Source organism: Pseudorasbora parva, chromosome 14 (genome assembly GCF_024679245.1).
Source record: "Pseudorasbora parva isolate DD20220531a chromosome 14, ASM2467924v1, whole genome shotgun sequence".
NCBI classification, from domain to species: Eukaryota; Metazoa; Chordata; class Actinopteri; order Cypriniformes; family Gobionidae; genus Pseudorasbora; species Pseudorasbora parva.
The window spans coordinates 41,176,460-41,200,209 of NC_090185.1; the positions used below are offsets into that span (position 1 = coordinate 41,176,460).

Below are 23,750 nucleotides of genomic sequence, written 5' to 3' on the forward strand. Positions count from 1 at the left end.
TGAATTCAGAGTTTATCACACATAACGTATCACTTTGGAGATGAAAGAGTCTTCAATGTTTTGCCTCGCATTTCAGAAGTACATAAATCAACTAAAATATTGGGGAGACAAATGAGACCATCTAGATCCTAGACCCTATGAAAGACTGCTTGAAATTCCCCTTCAAAAACTCTGTTTTCTGAAGGGTTGAAAGTGCTGATTAATCGCTTCCAAGAAGGTAAGAAGTCAGCCCTTTCCTTTCATCCTCATCCTTCCTCTAGCTGCACTCCTGACAGAATGAGAGAGGGAGAGAGGAGAGGTGAAAGAAATGCAAATCCCGTGGCTTTTTCATGAGTTCTCTTACTTTTGCACTCTCTCCAGTACAGTCTATTGCACACACTCTATTGCCCAAACACTCTCGCCCTCGCTCATTGAAAGCAGAACATAGGACTTAAGGGAGTGATTAAAATTTGTGGTGAAATTGGAAGCATAGAGGATGAATGGATAGTAGAAATATGCAGCACTAAGAAGAAAAAAAGGGGTATTGTCGATTAATATTCATGTGAATGTCCTAACTGTGCTCTGGCAGGATATTAATGAGACCAACGGCCTTCAGATGAAGGCGAGCAAGAGAGAGGTGACAGAGAGATTTATCCCTCCTTTAGTTTCCGGGTGGCTTGATTAGAGAACATTTCATCAGGTCACTGCTGCCAGGGTTTTCACCTTGAGCCACAGCAAGCAAACAAATGAGTTTTTAACTGTACACCAGGCAGCAGTTTTCTGAGGACTGCCCACTTTCCCCATTGGGTATACACAGGTTTAATGTCAAGTTGGCAGTAGCAGAGAAGTGCTTATTACTTTGAAAACTACATCCATTTTCTGAATAATAATAATAATAATAATAATAATAATAATAATAATAATAATAATAATAATAATAATAATAATAATAATAATGGAGCTTGCCAATGCAGAACTTGCTTCCACTATGTTACGGTGCATTTCCAAATATGTTATTTTTAGGGTACTATGTGGTTGCTAGGGTTTGGTAGGTTGTCATTGTTGTTCATAAGGCATTGCTTCTTGTTATTTTTAGTATACTACATGATTTTTTACTATCTCAAGTCAAAAGAGCCTACTCCTAAGTCTCATGATATTCTAGTCTCCCCTTACATTTAAACAGGATTTCTCCCGTGATTTATCATCTACTAGGGGAAAAGTGAAAGTAAATTTCTTACAAAAGTAGAATGTGGTTTTTAAGGCATCCTTCATGTTCATAGCATAGACTATGTAGGGCAACTTATGTGCTAATACTCAAAGTAAAGTGTTTGCTCAAATCCCCAACTCTCATAACGTCAATGTTTACCTCAAACACCACTAATAATCCTCCTTTCTCTAAACACAAATAATTTGCTTTTCAATTCAGTTCTTTACCCCTGAGGTTCACTTCTTAGTGACTCTGTCTTTGTAGTTCTTAAAATGCATTGGATCCCACTGTCTCTTTGTGACCTTTCCCTTCTGGTGCCTTGACTGTCAGGGTTACTTTTCTATCTCCATCTCGTGCTCTTCATTAATGTTTCACTGCAGCCCTTGCCCTTGGTCCGCAAATCGATTCCGGTCTCCTCTCACTCCCAGCTCTCCATTTGACCCTTGACCTCCCACTGTCTGCTCTGCTCACTTTCACAGTGGCTATGTTACACCCTGGCTTAATTCACCTCAGTCTGAACCTGATATGTTTTTCATCAAGACTGCTCCTTTCTCTCAGCAAAATGTTCCACTCTGATGGACATACAGACGCTTTTACTTATTCATTGCTTTGCTCTGCTTAAATTGAGGTCGAATAACCAAATTTGCTGTTAGGCCAAACACTTTAATAAAAAACTGGATGATTTGTCCATTTGGCTTAATGTGATACCGGGAGATAAGACAAACTGCACAGTGAGAAAAAACACATATATCAGCACTCACCTTGACACTGCGTCTCCTTAACTGCAGGCTCGAATCCAGGCATGCAAGTACAGGAACCTACAGGAACCATCCACTCTCCATCCCCATTGCAGTAGAGTTTCAGAGGTACAGACACCTCCAGAGCATTTGGCACACAAGTGCCAGGGGCAATGACTAGTGACGTGGCCTCGGCTCCTGTGGCTGTCTCTGGGAAGACGGCAAAATTGGCAATGGTCGTGGAACACTTCTTGTAAAAAACTCGGACAGAGATCAAAGACATGCAGGCGCCCAGGTCCTGGAAAGCCAGATAGAAGCCGGCCTTGGAAAGTGGACCAAAGCTGCGAATCTTGGTGTTGACCCGACCAGACTCCAACATAGAGAAGCTCTCATCAGGAGCAATGGTGTCCACCTTAACGTACGGATTCTCCATCCAAAAAGGACTGGTGGCGGTGGCTGAATCTGAGTCGGACTCATAGTAGAACAGATTGAAGGTCTCTTTACATGATCCTGGAATGTTGGGAATACTGTTGCAATCTCGTACAGTGAACTTCATCTCCACATAAACACGGAGAACATCCTTTCGAGGGATGAAGTCGCTGCGCAGCCAATTGTTCTGGTTGAGCTCACGAACATTGCACACTTGGTATGTTCGGATGGGGTTCATGGCATCGTCGTAACCGCTAACTTCCTCCCACTGGGGGAAAAGAAAGAGAAAACTGTAAGTCATAGATATAAAAAAAACGTACAAGTTCACCTTCGGAATGAGCTAGCACTTAATATATATGGCATTCAAGGAACCTTCTGAAGAGCAATAGCAATAACAAGGTTTTTTATTTTTTTTTTTTTTTATCTAAAGTATGGTACAATACGCCTCATTGTCAGTATTATTACTTAAACCTTTCTCATTTTGATGTTATCCAGGGCTTTTCTACTCTAAGGTGTTGGGCTACAGAGCTAATAAATGTCTCTTTCTCAGCTATAGCCCCACACACCAAAACTGAGGAACAATACAATGGAGGGAGCAAGCTGAGAAAAAGAGTGCAAGAGAGGGGAAATAAAATGTTGTGCTTTTTGGTGTTTGCCTTTTCAATTACACATTGTGCATGGTGTGATTAAGTGCGGAGCTTCACGCTGGTCTTTCATCTGCATTCACCAGTTCAAAACCTGCCTGGCAAATTCATTAAAATTACCGTGGACTCCTTTGAATAAAACAATGAATAGATGTTTACCTCATACCTCAAGTGTGGAGTACTCTCTGCATCACTTCACAATCAATTACTCTTCAATTAAACCATCATGATTACATGCAGATCAACAAGCTACAGTCAACCCTCTACCTAAGCGATTTCTCTTATCTACCAGAACTAAGAGTTTGCTTCTTATCGTCAAGAGGTTGATTGCTATTGTGCATCTTACAATAAGTACACAGGCCTCGTGATAATGAACTGAAGGTTTGAGCGGAGATTTGGCGATTTGGAGTGACATGAGCGACACCATGAGATGAATGTAGTTCAGCATTGTGCAAGTGAGCCGTGGTGTTATACAGCAACCAGTTTTGTAATACCTGAGACCAGTCTTTAGACCATTTTTTGAAGGTCTTGGTCTTGTCTAAGTCTCAGACTTACATGACTAGGGATTTTATTTCAAGACCGGTCAAAACCACAACTGCTGGAATATTACCAAATTACCTGATTTACATATTTATTAACATAATTAATGTGATTTTATGTCAAACTTACTGCTTCAGATGCTAATTTGTTGAGACCAACGTATTTAAACTACAACATTTATGAAAGAATCTCGCACAACCTGCCAAGAATATATCAGAATAATGTTTAACCCTAAAATGAAAGAAATAAATTAGTTTATTCTTCAAAGAAATGAGGCTCATTTTAAGACCAGTCTATATTTTGGAATTATTTCACTGCAAATTTAAAAACATTTTTTAAGTGGCATTACTGTAAATAAATAAATATCATGGAAATAATGCCACATCAAAAAACAAACAAGGTACTAACTAACTAACTAAATAACTAAATAAATAAATAAATAAATAAATAAATAAATAAATAAATAAATAAATAAATAAATAAATAAATAAATAAATAAATAAATAAATAAATAAATAAATAAATAAATAAATAAATAAATAAATAAATAAATAAAATGGGGAAACAACAGCAAAATAATATAACATAACGCATACAGCAAAATACAAACAGAACAAAAGGGGAAACAAAAACAAAGCAAAAAACATAACAAATCTAAATAGCTAAACTCATACCTAACCCTCAAATTAAAGATTTCAATGGAAATAAAAAAGCAATTCGATTTTTATTCTTGAATAAATTGAGGCCAATTATAACACCATCTAATAGTCTATATTTCTGAATTATTTTAATGACATTTAATCACATTTTAGCACATTCAATTGTTAATTTATTGTACCGGTTTCAGAAATTATTGGGGTCAAAAATGTCACCAAACGTAATAAAAATTCTCACAAAATTAAGATATCATTGCTAAAAAGTGCTGGATCCAAAAATCTAGAACTTCATATTATAATGTGGTTAATATGTGGTTATAATTTGGTGCTTTTAGCACTTTGAGATTTTGTTTAATATAAAGTGCATTATAAATAAAATTTATTATTATTATTATTATTAATGTGATGGCATTATCACAAGAGCAAGAGAGCTTTCGTCAAAAATTTGAATGCAAACATGATATTGCTTTTAATAGGTGCACTTTATTAAAAAAATACAAAATAAAATAAAAATATGCATTTGTAATTTACTAATTCAGATGCATCTTCTGTACCATCACCAGTGCGAAGATGGATTTTGTTGTAAATGGTTTCATTGGATTGGTAACAGCTCTACAGAGTGTCTTATTATATTTATACTTATTGATTAAACATAAGTAATTTCTCAAGCATTAATGTGGATCTTTATTAATTTAAGGAGTGCTGGTTTGGTCTGGTCTGGTCCTGGTCTTGTCTTGGTCTGGGATTAGGTGGTCTACAACACTAACAGCTAATGAAGGTTTTTACATCAGCCTCCTCTTGCTTAAACAAACACCCTATATTAATGATATATGATCACTCTGATAAAGAAACAATTAGATTCATACATGGCCTTGGGACACTAACCACTTCTATTGACTACAGTGAGTTCAGTTTTAGAGGAGAAAATGAGCTGTAGCCAAAAAGGAATAAGAAAACTATTTGAGCATCGTGAGGTTTGTTGAGAGAGTTGCGTAGTGTTTTTGTGTAGGGCTGAAGTCTTTAATTAACACGGAGATATGGATGTTGTGCGGACAGGCCATTCATCCCTACGGGCCCCAGGGACCCCAGGCAGACAGGGCTTCCAGAAGCCTCTGCTTTATCACTGACTTCTGAGCCAAGGGTGCTGGGATCAATAATACGCATCAGGTCAATGGGACAGGAGAAAGAATGAGGTGTAAATGGGCATTTAGTGCAGTGGAATAAATTGCTGAGCGAGTGAAGATGAGCCACACACTGCACTGGTGTGGACTCTTGGCACAGCTTTTCTCGTCCCGAGATTAAGATGCTCGATCAATTTATTTTCAACTCAGTATCGGGGAAATAAGCCTATTTGGTGATTTCTGCATATTTTCATACTCACTTCAGCTGAATGTTTATGCACATTCATTTTTCTCCCTGCTGCATGTCTTTGATTCGTAGGGGGAAATCATGTGGTTTATTTAAAAATATGTAATTTTTTACTCAGTTTGTTTATCTTGAAGACTTACAGGTCGGGTATAAGCAACAGCCGGCCATTATGTTTATTTTTCCTTAATGGTGTTAGAGTCTGTGTTTATTTCTCAGGTCACAGGTGTCAGACTAATCACTAATAGAGAGTTTTTCTTCATGGCAGATTAAATGTAAATAGAAAAAGAGCTGCTGAGTCAGGCTGGGAATTATTCCAACTTTTTGCACCAGTTTTTTATTATCTGGGCACAGTTCCCATTTCGGTTTTCTGGGTGCGACATACCATTGAACTTAGTGTCACGCAAAATTAGAAATGAGTGTTGTGTAAGAAAGAGAGATAAGGAGCGTGCCAATTAAGTCAGTGGGTAAATCTAAAAAACGAGTTAAACTTGGTGTCCCGAACACTGGGATATTTAAGGACCCACCAGTGCCACATTTCCCCTGTCTGTCTTAAAATACAGTGGGCCGGCTTGGGTGAAATGTATAGCTGTGTGCATGACAGAGAGCAGAAGGGAAAGAATTGGGCAATGTATGTCCTGAAAGGAGGCATCTGTTGGGGTGTGAAGGGGGTGTGCTTCGGCCCATTGTGCTAGTGAGTTTTAGTGCTCTAATGGGGGCGGGGAGGGATATTTATAAGAATAATATATGGACGGGGAAGGTGAGATCCGGTTGATTTGTGTCTTTGGGGCTGTTCCTGCGCTCCGGTGCATTGGTGCTAAGTTACTTGGAAGTAAAGGTTTTGAGGAGGGGTGACAGCAACAGCTGAGACGGTGTGGCTGAGGCAGGACGGGGCAGTGGACACATGCACAACCCTGAGGAAGAGAGGTGAACACCACAAAACTGAGAAGGAGACAAATCCCAACAAAAGAAGTAAGAAAAGGCAGCAGTCTCTGGGCATTGTGTGCGAAGGATACCTCTGCTGTGTCTGCCAAAAGCTTGTGGGCACAAATTTCACTTTTGGAGAATGAATGTAACACGGCTCGGGTGAAATGTGATCTGGGCATTGCCTTTATCTGATGAAACTCAGAGCTTCCTGTGTTTAACACGCTATAGTTGAGCAAGGCTGCGACGGGACCGTTTATAATACCTCTTGATTTAAAGGTAGTTTAACTATGACATTTATGAGAGAATCTCACGAAACCTGACAAGAACGCCAGTTTAACCCTCAAACCAAAGATTTCAATGGAAAGAAATAAGAAATGAGATTTTTCCTAAAGTAAATGAGGTCCATTTTAAGACCATGTAATTACGAAGGTAATAGTATAAGTATATAAGTATACATAAATACATAAACGGGGAAACTAAACAAAACAAACAAAAAAATCTAAATAATTAAAGTCATGTTTAACCCTCAAATGAAATATTTCAATGGAAAGAAAAAAATGTAAATAAAATAGGGGTTTCTTGAAGAAAATAAGGGCCCATTTTAAGACCAGAATTATTTTAATGCCAATTAAGCACATCTTAACACGTGTTTAATTGTAATTACTGTAACAGACAGTAAAATAAATAAATAAATAAATAAATAAATAAATAAATAAATAAATAAATAAATAAATAAATAAATAAATAAATAGACGGACGGACGGACGGACGGACGGACGGACGGACGAACGAACGAACAAATAAATAAATAAATAAATAAATAAATAAATAAATAAATAAATAAATAAATAAAAACGGAAAACGAATACATAAATAAATAAAAACAAAGGGAAAACAACAATAAAAACAAAATGAAAAAAAGCATAAAATGAACAAATATATAAATAAATAAAGTCATGTTTAACCCTCAAATGAAAGATTTTCATGGAAAGAAAGAAAAAAAAATCTTGCAGAAAATGAGGCCAATTTTAAGACCATTCTACAGGATTACAGAATTATTTACATGACAATTATGCAAAATTTTGAAGGGTCATTACTGGAATGGAAATAAATCGCAGGAATTGCTTCAATGCAAAAAAAAGGTAAATTGTCATGAAAATAATGCCTACCAGAAAGAAAAAAGAAAATAAATAACAACAATAACAACCACAAATAAAAGAAAACATAAAACAAAAATAAAGGGGGGGGGGGGGTTCAAGCAGTTGAAGTCAACCGAAGTCAAGCGGTTTTTGACTTCTTCTTTCTTCAAAAGAAGAAAATCAAAAAATAGAGGTAAATAGTCATGAAAATAATGCCAAATAAGTTTTAAAAAAAAGGCGGAAAACAAAACAAAACTTAATTTTTCTTTTATGGTGAAATGTGAAGGGAGAAGGTTTTTTTTAGATTGACCTCACATTAGATTTGGACTGAAGGAGAATCATATAATCATAATGTTCTCAGGTTAACCAAAGTCAAACACACAACGGTAATCACTCACCCCAGTCTCAGGATGTGAGGTCCATGCCAGTTCAGTGGTGGCCCATTTGGTGTCCATAAGTGTTTCTGCAGAAAACAAAAGATGAAGATCCACTCAGTTTGAGGAACAATATCAGCCCAAGCAATAATCAAACTAGCCGAACTGGAAAACCTTGGGAGGAACTGATTTCACAGTGTGAAGGATATAACCGTCACTGTCCATATTGTTAATAGCTAATAATGCATTGTGGTGAATTCACGAGCGCAGGAACAGAGAAACGCTATCATGCTAATCAACGGTGAAAAGACGGTGGAAAGAAAAAACAGCTTTCTGGGTGATCCAGAAGGCATTGTCAAAGATTTATGACAGCCCTCCTCTAATTAGATTTAATTAGCCGTGTATTTGCTGGGTGGGAAAGAAAAGCTAAGTGTTTTTGAAAGACAACCCTCTACCCTTCCCACACGTACACACACACACACACACACACACACACACACACACACACACACACGCTCACACCCTTAAGCAGGCAGCTGTAAACTCGAGAGGATATATAACAGACCAAAGGAGTTCTTGAATAGTGCCATAAAACTCGCAAAAGGAAGATCTTCACAATTTCCTCAATGCCCAATATGCTCTGCCTGTCTGTTCTACTGTTTTCATCCCACCAGCCATATGTGCAGCTCTCTGTTTTTATTATAATGAAAGCACACACACTTCAACCGTTTACCTTCCTCCACCTGCTTTAGCTGTTTATGTGTAGCGGCTGCACTCACAACTGCACGGCGTGACCATGTTTGAGTAAATTAGATGGATGGGAGGGTTTAAAAGTACACTGAAATCATATGTTAGAGAACAAAACAGTTTCTCGTCCTCTGAAGTGAGTGCTAAAGAAAAGCATGTGAACACATTAAAGGGTGATTAAAAATATATAGGGTATATATTTTATATATTTATATATATATATATATATATATATATATATATATATATATATATATATATATATATATATATATATATATATATATAGGGATATATGAAGGTTGATATATATATATATATGTATATATGTATGTATATATATATAACAAAAAAAGGGAAACTCCCCAAAGCTTCTGTTTTGTTGACAGTATGCGGTTTACAATCGCTCCTCATTACAAGTTTGGGAAGATGGTCGGCACATATGACGTCCCAAATGCACGCTATTAGTTTCCCGAACATCATGTGATGCAGCATTTCCGAACAGAGCCGCTCTGAGACACTGAAATCAGAGGATCATGAGCTGCACACGTGTAAATGGACACAGTGCCATGCTTCACTCTCAAACAATTATACTCAAATATACTCAATTATATCGCAAACTATATGATGATCAAAAGTCCCTTTAAGGCAAGTACTTATAAACAGCAACCATTTTTGACACTACAGTACACTTCAGTCTCTCTTTGAATGGGGAAACATTAAATTCTTCCAAGTTGTTCACCAAGATTACAATAGAATTTTGATATTTGAAGTCAACAATGAAATCTGACACCAACCGTGTCTAAATTCTGAAATCCTGCCTGCTTCACTTTATCCTAATCATAGAAATATGAGTGCACCGAGTCTGATCCGTCTCACCTGTCCATCAAACCTGATATTTACTTTTTCCATGCCATTGACAGAATTTTCTATCTCCCGAAAGAGTACAGAATCTCCTTTTCAAAACACAGATGAAGAAGAAGCATAAACAAGTGATAGAAGCACTGCTGGCGCACAAGTCAAATATCACGCCACCATCAACATTAAACAGCATTTAAATCAAAACTGCCTAATGTTACTGAATGAAATGTCCCAGGACGAGCTACAGGACTGAAGCTTTGAGGCGTTGATGACTCCATCTGTGTTTGATCATCATCCTGAATCCCTTTGGGACAGTCTTTGACGAAAACATGGTTTTCTCAGCTTTTTGCTTAAAATAAAACTATATAAACTGATAACTGATAGAATAAAAGCAGAGGCTCTGTTCTTTCATTTGACACATGGCATGTTCAGATATTCAAGCAAACTAAATATCCTGGGAGTCATACATTTTTTGGGGAAAATGCTGGTGGGGAAAGATGTAATAAAGTCTAATTTGATTACCTGAGATTGTATCACTCAACATGGATGGTAATACCATGTTAATGCAATCTTCGCTACTCATCTTTGTTTACTTGTAAAAAACTAAAACTAAAAAAGGCAGGAAAATTGTGTCTTCTGGAAATATGAGACTTGATTGTGGCGACTTGACAGAGGTAGAAAGCGTCTGAGGCAGCTGTTTCTTCTTCACATAGAGCACACCATTGATTTCCTGTTGGGACGTCATGCGTCGCATTGGGACCGTGTGTCATTTTGTGTCACGGACTGACAGGTCCACTGACATTCAAACACACTCTACAAAATACCTCGTAGTTTAAAGGAAAACCATAAGTCAGCTGCCAGCTGTGGTAAAGCAAACACACAGGTACTGGCACAAATAAAACGCCAGGCAAAGAGTGAAAGCGAATGCGTCTCAGTTCTGACTCAGTGAAACAGCCGGAACGTTCGGGAGCATGCGGCGACTGACTGCGGCCTTCTGTTTTGTTTGCATTTTGTAAGCTGTGCTGAAAAACAGCAAAGCCGAGCATTGTGTCAGCTGAGCGCGCTTTTAGATGAGGAGGCAAGTCCTGGCTCAATGAGAGCGCGAACACAGCGGCGGTGAGCCACCCCGCACCCCTCAATGACACAGTTCATTCTCACAGCCTCCATTACGACTCCTCCACTGTTAAAATGGCTCCGCACAGGGAACAGCAGACCATAACCATGGGTTAGTTCCTGTTTCTCCCACTTTTGAGGAAAAGCCCAAGACTATGGGTAGTTTCTGGCAGGATGTCGAACCTGTTTGACGAGCGCTCTGAAAAAATCCTTCCCTTGCGCAATCCGTCTAGCGTTGAATGTGTGAAGCATGGACAAAACTTTGAGCTATAACCCCAATGACATAAAACATCCGCCATAAACTCAAGTTAGAGAGCCAGAACATTTATGAAACTTGAAAAAGCAGACCAAAACATAAATTAACTGTTGCACAATGAAACACTATTCCCCTCATGTTGACTTAACCATCATAAAGGTCATAAAAACCTAAATGAAATATTGCTATAAAACACTAAAGTAGAAGAAAATAGCAATGACATTTTATAAACTACTTAAAGTATAAACCAACACACACACACACACACACACACACACACACACACACACACACACACACACACACACACACACACACACACACACACACACACACACACACACACACACACACACGAGTTGAAATTACTTAAACATTCAAGTTGATTATACTTAAAATTGAAGGCAGCAACTTTTTGTACAGTGTATGAATCACAAAAATATAAGAAAATGGTAACAGGATAGTATTTAAATGTTACTTAAAAACTCACTGTAAATATGCACATATTTGAGACCCAGGAAACGCACACACTGGAGGTTATCAAGGCCCATTTATGGAAGTATGACATAATATGAAAGTATGCGTAAATTACTAAACAATACGTCATTGTTTTGGGTTCAAACACTAAATATATGAGTTGCATGACATTCACAAATTTAGTGGAACATTCCCATTCACAGAATTGCATGTTAGCAAACACACACACACACACACACACACACACACACAGAGGTACGAAAGGTCAGCTCTTCCATTCTAATCCTCTAATGACAGAGCAGCGTTAATAACAGAGGAAGACAGAAACACTTGGTCTCTGAAACAACACACACACACACACACACATTCTGCCGGTTTACAAGCACCTTCAAATATTTCTTTGTTCCAGAAAGCAATCTTCTTTAAAAAGAGGGGTATGTGAACAAAACCACCTCTATTGATACAAAGAATGTGGAGTGGATTTAGAAACTGACTCAGTGCCGTGTGGGCAGACAGGTGAGAGATTACTGCAGGATTTCAGCACAACTGCTTTCAGCTTTAGCGACTCCTTTTTCCCTGTTGTTTGGAGGTTAGAACAAGTGGAGAGCAAGGAACACTCCAGCAGAGTCGGGATCAGGATTGAGGACTGAAAAGCATTACATTTACACATATTTTGCATTTATGAAAATTAATGGTGAACTGTGTACTTTCTGCACCATTAGAATCATTAAATGGAGCTCCAGAAAGAAGAAATGTTGTTAAACCGGTTTCTGAAGGCTGTCATTGGTCAGTCAAACACATAGCCCCGCCCCAACTCATGCTATTGGTTGAGCAGCCAGTGCTTTTGTGGCAGTTTATATATATATATACCAAAGCTGCATTTTATGAATTAAAAATAAGGCAAAAATGTAATATTGTGCAATAGTATTACAATTTAAAATAACTGATTTCTATGTTAATATATAGTAAAGTGTAATTTATTCCTGTGATCAAAGCTGAATTTATCATCAGTACTCCAGTCTTTATATATATATATATATAGGTTTGCCAGTTTTGTCTCCTGCTGCGCTGTTGTGGAATCGCAACGAACGACAGACTTAAGGACAAAACAAAGAACAAAAAAAGGAATGTCACTCTGTCTCCAAACACTTGAGCTCTGTTTTGCGACCCAACACTGAGATGTGTCAACAGCGTGGGGAAAACACTGCATTAAACGTATTAAAGCTATTAGACTGATTGCTTTGTTTGTCTTTTGTTGCTGCTTTTATTAGCCGTTGGGGGGTTTGGTGAAGCGGCTTGAAAGTGGGGGAGAGATTCTGGAAGGGGGAGAGAGAGGGAAAGTCGTTGAAAGAGGACGGAGGAGAAGACGGGGGGGTGGGCTTACTATTTAAATTGAAATGTGGTGAGCGGACCAGGCTTTTGTGCCACACTGGACGGAGGTGATTAGAGGAGTGGACTGCTTTTGGCGAGCTGGCGTGCAACCTCTAATTGGCCGACGGGTCTTGATGTAGGTGGCTGGATCTCCAACGCCCTGAATCCTCCATGGGAATGCCATGAAAGGAGCCTCCTTATCCCCATCCGTCCTCTTGCCGTCAGTCACGGCACAATGCCTGTCACTCTCCGGGCCATTTACGTACTAACAAGGCCCACTGTCAAAGCTGCAGATGTAGCCTTCATTTCAAGGTGGAATTACTGTAATTCCCAGCCAGTAAAATCGCCCGTGTCTTTGTCCAATTTGTAATTGTACAGTGGAAACTTAACTTCAGGAAACACAGACTTCCCCCACTTCTATTACGCTCGATTGGAAGGTGATATAGTTTCATTGTACTTGCTCAAATAAGTACTGAGTAAAAATAATAAACCATATAACCTGAACTACACTATGGAATTACAGTTAGGGTTAAGTTACTTGTAATTATACATAAAATACTGTTATTACTATAGTACGTACACACTGTAAACCCTAACCCTTAACACGTCAAAAAATGTTTTCCTACTTGACATTTTTGTCAGTCCAAATATCGCTTTATTTTAAGGTGTCATTATTACAGTGTAATTAAACATTTAAGTACTGAGTAATATTAATAAACAACATGTACTTACTATAGGGTTGAGGGTTAGTTGATGTAATTATAATTTACTATTACATCTATAGTAAGTAACAAGGACACTGTAAAAGTATGCATTACACAAATAGTATCTAAATATATATATATATATATATAGACAATTTGACAGACAAAAAACAAAAAGAAAACAAGAAAACATATCCTATGTCATTTGACCTATCTAGGAACTGCATCTTGATTTAAGGATTTTTATATATTTAGACTAGTAACAAGACAAACATACTAAATAAGAAAACATTTAGCAGTAAGTTATGGTTTGGTTGAGGGTTCGTTACTTGAATTTATGCAGTTAAATTAAATATCATTATATATGTGACTTTATCGTATGTACTTCTCAGTGCATATAAAATAAACTTTAAAATGACATATAAAGACATACTTCTTAAGTACATCTAATGTTTCTTGACGGCAGTTACGATGACAGCAGTTGACATGAAGGTGACTCAGAGCATAAGTGCGCCTGCTACATTTCTGTTTGTTGTGTTAATTAGTTATTCAGATTGGCACAAGGTCTTAGGGGGTCTGATTTTGAGGCTGACATTATCAAGGGAATGGGGTTGTGGAAGATGAGCGTGTTAGCTTTGATCAGACAGAGTCAGACAGATAACACAAAGACAAGCACACGGGTTCACACGGCGAGCAAGAGATGAGCCACAACCCGGATGAATATTCAAGGCATGTGAGCCGTTCCAGTTACAGCCTTAGAAATGGGCATTGCACCCCCCCTTACCCACATTCGTTCTCTTTTCTTTCTCTTTCCAAGGTCTTTAATTACAGCACACAGTCAATCTGGTGGACAGGCAGCCCCTGGGGCGACTGTCTGCTAACCAGGTGTGCTCACAACTATGCGTCCCGAGTGTCTAAATGGACATCCTTAGCTAGCGAAACCGTGCCACCGCCGCATGTGCAAGAGCTGCTAAATAAGAAGGGTGATCATGTCATCTGTTTAACCCAGTGAGACCTTTTCAATGTCTCGAGGGTCCTAATGCATTCCCGTTTAAGTATAGGTGGAATCCAACCCCTGAAAGGTGGATGTTCCCTTAAGGCGCTTTTCCACTGCATGGTTCCACCTTTGGGGGGGTCTGTTCTCCACTGTGAAATGTACCTAGTACTTGGTATTTTTTTAGGACCACCTCCGTACCAATATTTAAATGTGACGTAAACACTGTAGATCACTGATTGGTCAGAAAGATTGTTCACTACCAGCGTCATTGGATTTAGGTCACGACAAGGCCATAGACATTGAGGGGGACGAGTAATTCCCTCCAGTAATTAGAAATGGCCAAATTACCCCCCCCCCCCCCCACACACACACACACACACACATACCATATGTAAAATTACGCAACGCTCTGCAAGTTGTTAGGATGACAAATTTTTTTTAAAGTGTTAGTGTGGTCTGCCTCAGCGATCTAAAAGTGTTCGTCAGTGTCAGAATGAGTGAGATCAAATCAAAGTAGACGGGGTTGAAAGAGCGTAAGGTAAGAAAAACATGTAATACACGTCAACTCTTTTGCGATAGAACTGTCAAACGATCAAAAGTAACATCCAGTGATGCAAACTACTAAAAATGGCCGTTTTGAATTGTAAAAATATGCATTTGTATGATTCATGTGTGAAGAGACAATAATAGTTTCACGTTTTCGCCATATTAGGCACACAAATAAAAGTACATGTATGCATATAAAGTGCCTTGCGAAAGTATTTGGCCGCCTTGAACTTTGTGACCTTTTGCCACATTTCAGGCTTCAAACATTAAGATATAAAACTGTCAAATTTTGTGAAGAATTAACAACAAGTGGGACACAATCATGAAGTGGAACGAAATTTATTGGATATTTCAAACTTTTTTAACAAATAAAAAAATTGGCCGTGCAAAATCATTCGGCCCCTTTACTTTCAGTGCAGCGAACTCTCTCCAGAAGTTCAGTGAGGATCTCTGAATGATCCAATGTTGACCTAAATGACTAATGATGATAAATAGAATCCACCTGTGTGTAATCCAGTCTCCTTATAAATGCACCTGCACTGTGATAGTCTCAGAGGTACGTTTAAAGCGCAGAGAGCATCATGAAGAACAAGGAACACACCAGGCAGGTCCTTTATATAGGCTTTATAAAATAAAAATGTTTAATACATGTTACGACCCTACAATACGAGACACCAAGCCTGCTAGATTTAAAAATTCACATCACAGTATCATTTGTTCACACAACTTTTTTTAAGCGACCATCGCTCACAGCTTGAAAAAAATAAATGGCTGTATTGTGGTCAGTAGACGAGGTCGCAACTACGATCAGTCTATAATCCCTAAACTACTAAACTGCAAAGCCATTAGAGTAGTAATATGTACCCTTAAGGTACTACTATGATCCTAATACTATGCTTGCTTAGTCTGGGTTTAAGAAACACGTAATATTCAGTAAAATCACTGACAATATCAGATAATGACAAAACTGGAACTGAATTGAGCTGGATGATGACACTGTTGTCTTCTGTAGAGTTGCTTTATAGCTGAATCAAATTTGTTTCCTAATTGACAAATCCTGTAACATATCCAGCATTATTAAAGTGAATTAAATCAACACTGAACGGACATAATTGATGAACTTTAAACAGTTATCCAGACTGACTTGACCTAAAGAATCACACTATTGACTTTTCATAGCGGAAGTTGATTTTGTCTCATATTTGATCTTTGTTAATATTTGACAGTTTATTACTGTGAAGCTAATAAATAATCACTGTTTAATAACACCATTCAATAAACTCCTAATTTGCTGCTTATTGATAGTTAGTAAGGTAGTTGTTAAGTTTAGGTATTGGGTGGGATTATAGATGTATAATACGGTCTCACAGAATAAGGCTTTAATATGTGCTTTATAAGTGCTAATAAACAGCCAATATCATAATAATATGTATGCTAATAAGCTACTAATAATAGTGAGAATTGAACCCTCTGCGTAAATAAAGCACAAACTCACCCATTTAAGCTGTTGTACTTCTAAAGGTCAAATTTTTGCTTTTTTTATGCGAGTATATATATTACAATGTAATAATGGTGTAATAACTGCATTATTACATGGGTATGGAATTACTAAACATTTGGCTTTTACATTTCTAGTCAAAACCCCTATATGTAAGCAGAAAATTACTAATAGCGTGATATTAAACCGACCCCCTGAAATCGGTGCATGTCCCCCAGAGCACTTAGTGAAAGAGTTACGATGCTGCACATCAGTTACTCTGTTGTGGCTAGACGGGACACAAGATGAGTTGAGATGGAGATAAAGCACGATCAGCTTTTAATGAGCACTTAAGCTAACACGCTGGCGTATTCTGATACCGAATGTTGATCCGATTACAGATTTCACACTAAACGGGAGCCGTCTGGTAGAGTCACATTGCTACAGGAGTACAATCAATTAATGCGTCCGTGTTCCTTCTTGTAGAGGCGAGTTATTGTATGGCCACAGTGACAGACCTCGTCTGTGTTCATAATTTCAGTTTGGTTAAGGTTAGAAAAAAAACTTAAAAATGTTTTCTCCACTAATCAATATCAACCAGTCATTCAAAACAACACTGTTTGGTCCTCCAATCTTTCCGTCGAAAGTATGACGTCTTCACTTGCACTGACGCTTCAGGCATCGTTACACAACGCTAATGACAGTGTTTGCTGATCAGAGAGAACGACAGCTGTACTTTTATGATGGATGATGTGTTTCTGTGGATTCCTAGACTAAAACAGTAGCATAACGTAATGTATGCGTCAGAACATGTGACACTGCAGACAGTCATGTTTCGGTATCCCTGTTGATGACTTCTAAGCGAGAAGAGTTTCTGTTTGGGGTTTTGTACATAATCATAAAAGAAAACTGTATGGACAGATGGAACCCCTGGTGATGGGGAACTACAATTACGCGATTGAAGGAAACATTACATTTCTGTGATTTTGAGCTGCCTCAGAAACTTTGCCGTTGCTTGCAAAACGTTTCACAGAGAGAACTCGTCATGATGTCTACGACAAATTTCCCAGTAATGGGACAAAAAAGTATATTCTATTCTATTCTATTCTATTCTATTTTATTCTATTCTATTCTATTCTATTCTATTCTATTCTATTCTATTTTATTCTATTCTATTCTATTCTATTCTATTCTATTCTATTCTATTCTATTCTATTCTATTTTATTCTATTCTATTCTATTCTATTCTATTCTATTCTATTCTATTCTATTCTATTCTATTCTATTCTATTCTAACTTTGTGTCCACAATTTTGTGACTAGGCATAGTTTCTTGGGAGAACCCAAAGGTTTCACGGGGTAATGCGAAGATTTAGCGAACTCAATGTTTCTCAGGGGAAACACAAGGTTTGAGACGTTCTTGCGAAGGAACGCAAACATTTTGTGAAGGATTGCAAAGATTTTGAGTGTGTGCGTGAACACAAAACTTTAGCAAGAATCCAAAAGCATTGAAATATATATTATATATATTTTACTTCCCATCTTGTATTTTTTCTCCCACCTCCATATCAACACACCCTTTAAGTTACGATATTTACAGTGTAAGAAAGCAGAACATGCTGATTTTAATTTTGTGCTCATACATTTTAAGTGCTTAAAATATTTGATTCAGCTAATTCAAACATTTACCTTAACATTATCTGAAATAATATCTCACATAATCTCAATTATCTTTAGTAGTGTAAACTTGACTTGCTTTAACTAAACAAACTCAGCATGACTCGTATAAACATTATACACTACTAAATGTTAATCTTGCACAAAAACAATTCATTTTAAGATGTCCAGTACTTTAGTACCTGAGTGTCATGGCAAAGCATGCTGGGAAATATAAATCCCATCCCAGTTTCAGATACATTTAATTTTGTCTAAATTAAAAGAAAAAAGTTTGTAAAACTCACTTAAATTTAAGTTTGTCTAAATTAAAAGAAACAAGTTCATAAAACTCTAAACAATGAATCAATTTAGATTACTGGAAATGTGTCAGTTTTGAGAACTCAAAAGAAAAAGAAAGTTCAAAATAATCATATAAGTTCATTTGATTGAACTAATTTATTTAATTTGAGTTGGCTCTACTCAAACAAATTCACTATAAAATGTACATTTGTAGGTCCTTCAAAGTGGCCATACTTTGGGTCTCGACCGCTCTTTCTTCCTCTCTTTTTAATGTCTCATTCACACCTTTTCTATCTCTGTCTTCCTTTCCCAAGTGTGTGAGTGTGTATCAGTCAACAGGAAGTGTTTTGACAGGCCAGCGCTGATCACAGCCTTCCTCTCCATGCACTTCATTCTCTCTCACCCCACACCCCATACCTCTGAAACCCCTTCTCTCTTCTTCTCCCTGTCTATCACGCTCCCCAGGTCTCCATTACTGTCGGTGGGAGGCAGGGCCAAATGCAAGTGAGAGTAAACCGGTCTACAGAACGTTTGGAAGAGGAGATGGGACACTTCAATTAAAGCATTTCTTAACTGGGAAAATAACAAAGCATATGTTTAGGTTATAAAAGGTTGTAAAAGTGATGCAAACCCAGCAAAGGTTCAGTAGAAGTGCCTGTTTTCTTCATTGTGTTCCACATGGGATTTTTTGTTTGTTTGTTTACTTCCTGCTTTAATATTTCTGGTGTCACCCAGGTGTTATTTGAAAAACTCTGATTCAGAAATGTCAAATCTTACTAGCTTTTAGAAATCTTTGCTTTAGTAACATATGCGACCCTGGAGCACTTCACCAGTCATGCGTATAACGGGTTTATTTGTGGCAATAGCCAACAAGACATTGTATGGGTCAAAATTATACATTTTTCTTTTATGCCAAAAAAGTTCCATGAAGATATTTGGAAATTCCCTACTATAAATATATATATAAAAACATGTATTATTAGTAGTAATATGCATTGTTTTGGACTTCATTTGGACAAAATTAAAGGCGATATATATATATATATATATATATATATATATATATATATATATATATATATATATATATATATATATATATATATATATATAATTTTATTTATTTTTTTCAATTTTTTTAACCTTATGACTGGTTTTGTGCTCCAGGGTCAAATGTAGACATTTTGGTTACATGTAAAATAAAGTTCTCATCAGAGTTGGAAATACAAATAACAGTTTATTATAAAAACAAGATGTGTAAAATGAATCCTGCCATTGACTGAGCTTAGCGTAAGCACATTTACCCAACATTCAAACACCTCTCCCTCTCCTCGAGCGGAAAAATTAAAAGGACTATAATCACGATAACTATGTTTTGATTGATTTTGTCGTTCTGGTTGAAATTCGACTCTGACTGTAATACACTGCCAGGGACGCAAGTCTGCCAATACGGCTTTCTGAAACTAAAATATTTCTCCACGCTCAATAGAGAGCTCAATGCGTCATTACCCACAACTCATATTATCAGTCAAGCTATGTCCCAAAATCTGGCATGCGGTACTGACAGAGATATTATTTACAGTAAAAAAAAGAAACGTGGTGCTGTGTGTTAAGTGAACTGCACCTTTTTGCTGAGCAATAACAGACAAAAATGTCCAAACAGAAACTGAAAAACTCAAGTGAATGAGTGTGGACGTCCAGGGAGCCCTGTGCCCGTTCTCAAAATCCTGCATGTGTTGTGTTTGGAAATATTTTTGTATTCCTCTCCTGTGTTTTGTAACCCAAGCCAAAGAACCGGTCAGGAGGCAAGGCTGACTTCCTCATACCTCCATTCCAGGTTCATTATGGAGGTATTTTGGCACCATGCTGCCCACTGGCCTTGCCTGTCAGGCACGGAGAGGAGCTGTCTGTCGAAGCTGCCGTCCTGGGACTCATCTCCATTCTCCAACAGCCCCGTTTGCCGCGCTCGCTTCCCTTTGACACGTTCATTATGCCACTGCAGAGGCAGCCAACAGACATCTAGGCTAAATATATGGTAATGGCACGATCCCTCAGGACCGCCGGAAGGCATTTGCCATGCTATAACACTAAGGAGGTACTTCAGAGTGTGGCGGATGTTGAAATACCCCCAAACTCTCATTTTCCCCAACCTCTTTTACCTTCAGATAAGGTGTTTGTGAAAGGACGTCGGGATAATGTCAAAGCTGTGACATCACGGTTTCGGATCGATAAAACACACACATTGAGAAATAGGGAACTCAAAGACACACATATTTGGGTGTTTCTTTAAATATTTAAAGTTGTTATATTTCCATATTTTATGTAGAATAAAATTAAATATAGTCTATGAAAAAAAGCATTGAAACAACAAAAAAATATATATTGTTAATGTGAAAAACTAACAAAAAGTAGAATTTGGAACAAATAATATAATATAATATAATATAATATAATATAATATAATATAATATAATATAATATAATATAATATAATATAATATAATAATTCTATATAAAATAATATAATATAATATAATATAATATAATATAATATAATATAATATAATGTATAAAATAATATAATATTATATAATAAATATAAAAATTGTTATAAATATAAAAACATTTTTTTAAAAATATAATATAACAGGGCCTATAACTCATATAGCATATATCAATGTAAAGGTTTTGGTTGTAACTTTTTTTCTTACAGTTCTGGTATGAATTAGGTATTGAGAAGTATGTCAGGATACAATTACTCCTGCTATAGTCATCAGCCAAACATACAATATCGTCTAACTATGCAAACGTACAAATGACCTCTAATGGCTGTTAAATATGAGATTTCTGCTTTGTATCATGGGACAGCTGTTTGTCAGCAGCTACTGGACTGATGTGGTCCAGGTTTCCAGCGTTCCAGTGGCTTTCGATCGCTTTGTAATGTTTCAAATATACCGTCTGGGGCGGCTGGTGAGGTTGAGATTCCTTTTCATTTCTTGAAAAGAAAACCCAAGCTGTGAGGGCAAGAACCCCGCTAACTTCCCAGCGCTGTCACATATTAGCATTGGCAGCAACTGCTGAAGACATGGGAACAAATCTGTAGCTCAGTTTCAGCTGTCATACTGCATGCTAATTATCAGGACATGTTGTGGTTTACCTGCACGAACAAAGAAAACATGTCTAATGGCTCCAGCTACACCGCAGCGTAATAGGAGTTATTATGGTAAGGTCTTTTTTTTTTTTTTTTTTTTTTTACATTTCTTTCTACATGTGACACATTAGCCCGAGGCAGCACCAGTTTCTCTCGACTACCTCTTCTCACGTTAGCTCATTAAGCCCAGAGACACTCGTTAATGTTTACCTGCCCATTCATTATCTGATTCAGGTCAGAGCCGCAACAACAAAGAAAGGTTAGGCAGTTACCGACAGGAATGATGCTGGGTAGGGCATTTGTTGAGCAGAAAAAATACACAAACTATCACTAATTCACACCCACACAGATGCTTTGAATATGCTCAACGATTACAGCTTTGTTTGGAGCTATCCTGAGTGAAAGCGACACTATCAGTCATGATACATTTGACTCTTCCTAGAAATGTCTGCCCTACTCTGGCACTTTGGAAATATGTCAATGGCAGAAAGTAGGGCACTGAAATATGCAAATTTGCTTGCATATTCAGGCACAAGATTAATTTACCCCAATAAAGCTTGTCCCTAGATCAATATTTCACCACTCAAACCAGAGGAAACTGATCGGTTGATGGGAATGTTGCTCAGGGACCCATAAAGTTGGCTGGTCCAGGTATGCCTTACCCAGGAAAAAATATATTAACCTACCTAGAAAGTGCCTAAGCTTACTTTTTTTGTACAAAACTAAAAAAAAATTAAAAAAACCTATACATGTAATTCACTGCAGTTTCCTTCTGAAATGAACACTGGTGGCAGCCAAAACCAATGCATTTTAAACCTTTTCATGCAAATTATCATTACAAGGGGGATTTTTTCTCACATTGTGAACTTGCTCGGAAGCTCCCCTGGTACAGTCCCGTGAGAGCTAAAGACTTGTGGAAGAAAGCTAAGGCCACATCTACACGAAGTCAGAGCTTTTAGAGAGACACATTAAAATGGAGAAAAAGTTGAAAAACTTGTAGCATGTACCGAACGTGGGGGGATGATTTCACAGAATATACGGATTAGATGCACACACGAAAACACAAGGGTTTCATTTTCAGATACACTCTGGGACCCGGTTTAAAAAAAAATTGGTTTCAGGCTCCCAAAATGTCGGATCCGTCTGGATGAAACGCCGAAACAATACCAATTTTTTCAGATAGGCCTACAGCTAAATGCGTCTCCGGTCCTAAATTGGCATGGTTGCTTCAGGAAATTTGTTTTTATCTTATCCATTAGGTTTAGAGAAGGATTTTGGGAAGCGTTCATCTGATTTGGAGGAAACTGAACACATTTTTAGAGATGGACTCTTTACTTTGATAGTGCTGTAAAAAATTTAAGAAGAAACATTTGGAGAATTTTTTTGCAGAAATCTTTGGTTGTACTCTGAGGTTATAGCCTTTTATTTCTGTTTACTCCCAGCTGGCTAAAGCAAATAATATTGGATACTACTCGTCCGCTCATGCTTATCTGTTAGATCTTTTCAGCCGCGTTCTTAATTGCTGTTCAGCTAATTAATCTCACACTTGGCTGCAGTAATAACTTGACTCGTTAGACCTCTCTAAATGCTTTTCGGCTCTGTAACACACATGCAGAACTGGTGGAGTGTATGGAAGACAGTCGTCTGAGTAATTTATTCATAGGCTCCGCCCCTGAGACTGTTGATTAAAAAAGAAACAACTGCCTGATTAGGACACGTGGCTGTCTAGGTCATTGGCGATCACACAATCATGCACTTAAGTGTTTCACTTACAGCAAATTGACCTGCAGATTGTGACAGAAGGTATTAGCGATGAAAGCAATTATGCTGGAGAAGGTTGATAGAATGGTTGACATCCAATTCTAGGGTGCCCCATATGGCCAGGGGTTTAGACGTCTCTGAACAATTATATAAAAGCCTTGATACATTGGAGGGAGACTGTGAATGTTTCTGTAATTGTTAATGCAAGCAAGGGGGCTAGCCACTTTGAAAATCTTTGGATATAAATCAGTACACAGTGCAGCTGGACTGGAAGGCTGCAGTTCCAGGACCGTTTATGCCACAACAATCCATCTCCACAGTCCTTGCTGTCCGACCT

The 23,750-nt window shown here is 37.6% G+C and overlaps 1 protein-coding gene across 6 annotated transcripts in view; it reads right to left on the bottom strand.

Annotated features, from left to right (window-relative positions):
- Positions 1 to 23,750, bottom strand: part of LOC137040626 (ephrin type-B receptor 3-like) — a 54,282-nt gene that overhangs the window by 18,223 nt on the left and 12,309 nt on the right. For all 6 annotated transcript variants that reach the window (XM_067416409.1, XM_067416407.1, XM_067416405.1 and 3 more), the window contains exons 2-3: positions 8,022 to 8,086; positions 1,948 to 2,620 (exon numbers count right to left, since the gene is read on the bottom strand). In XM_067416409.1, coding sequence (XP_067272510.1) covers positions 1,948 to 2,620; positions 8,022 to 8,086 — 738 coding nt within the window. The remainder of the gene's footprint in view (positions 1 to 1,947; positions 2,621 to 8,021; positions 8,087 to 23,750) is intronic.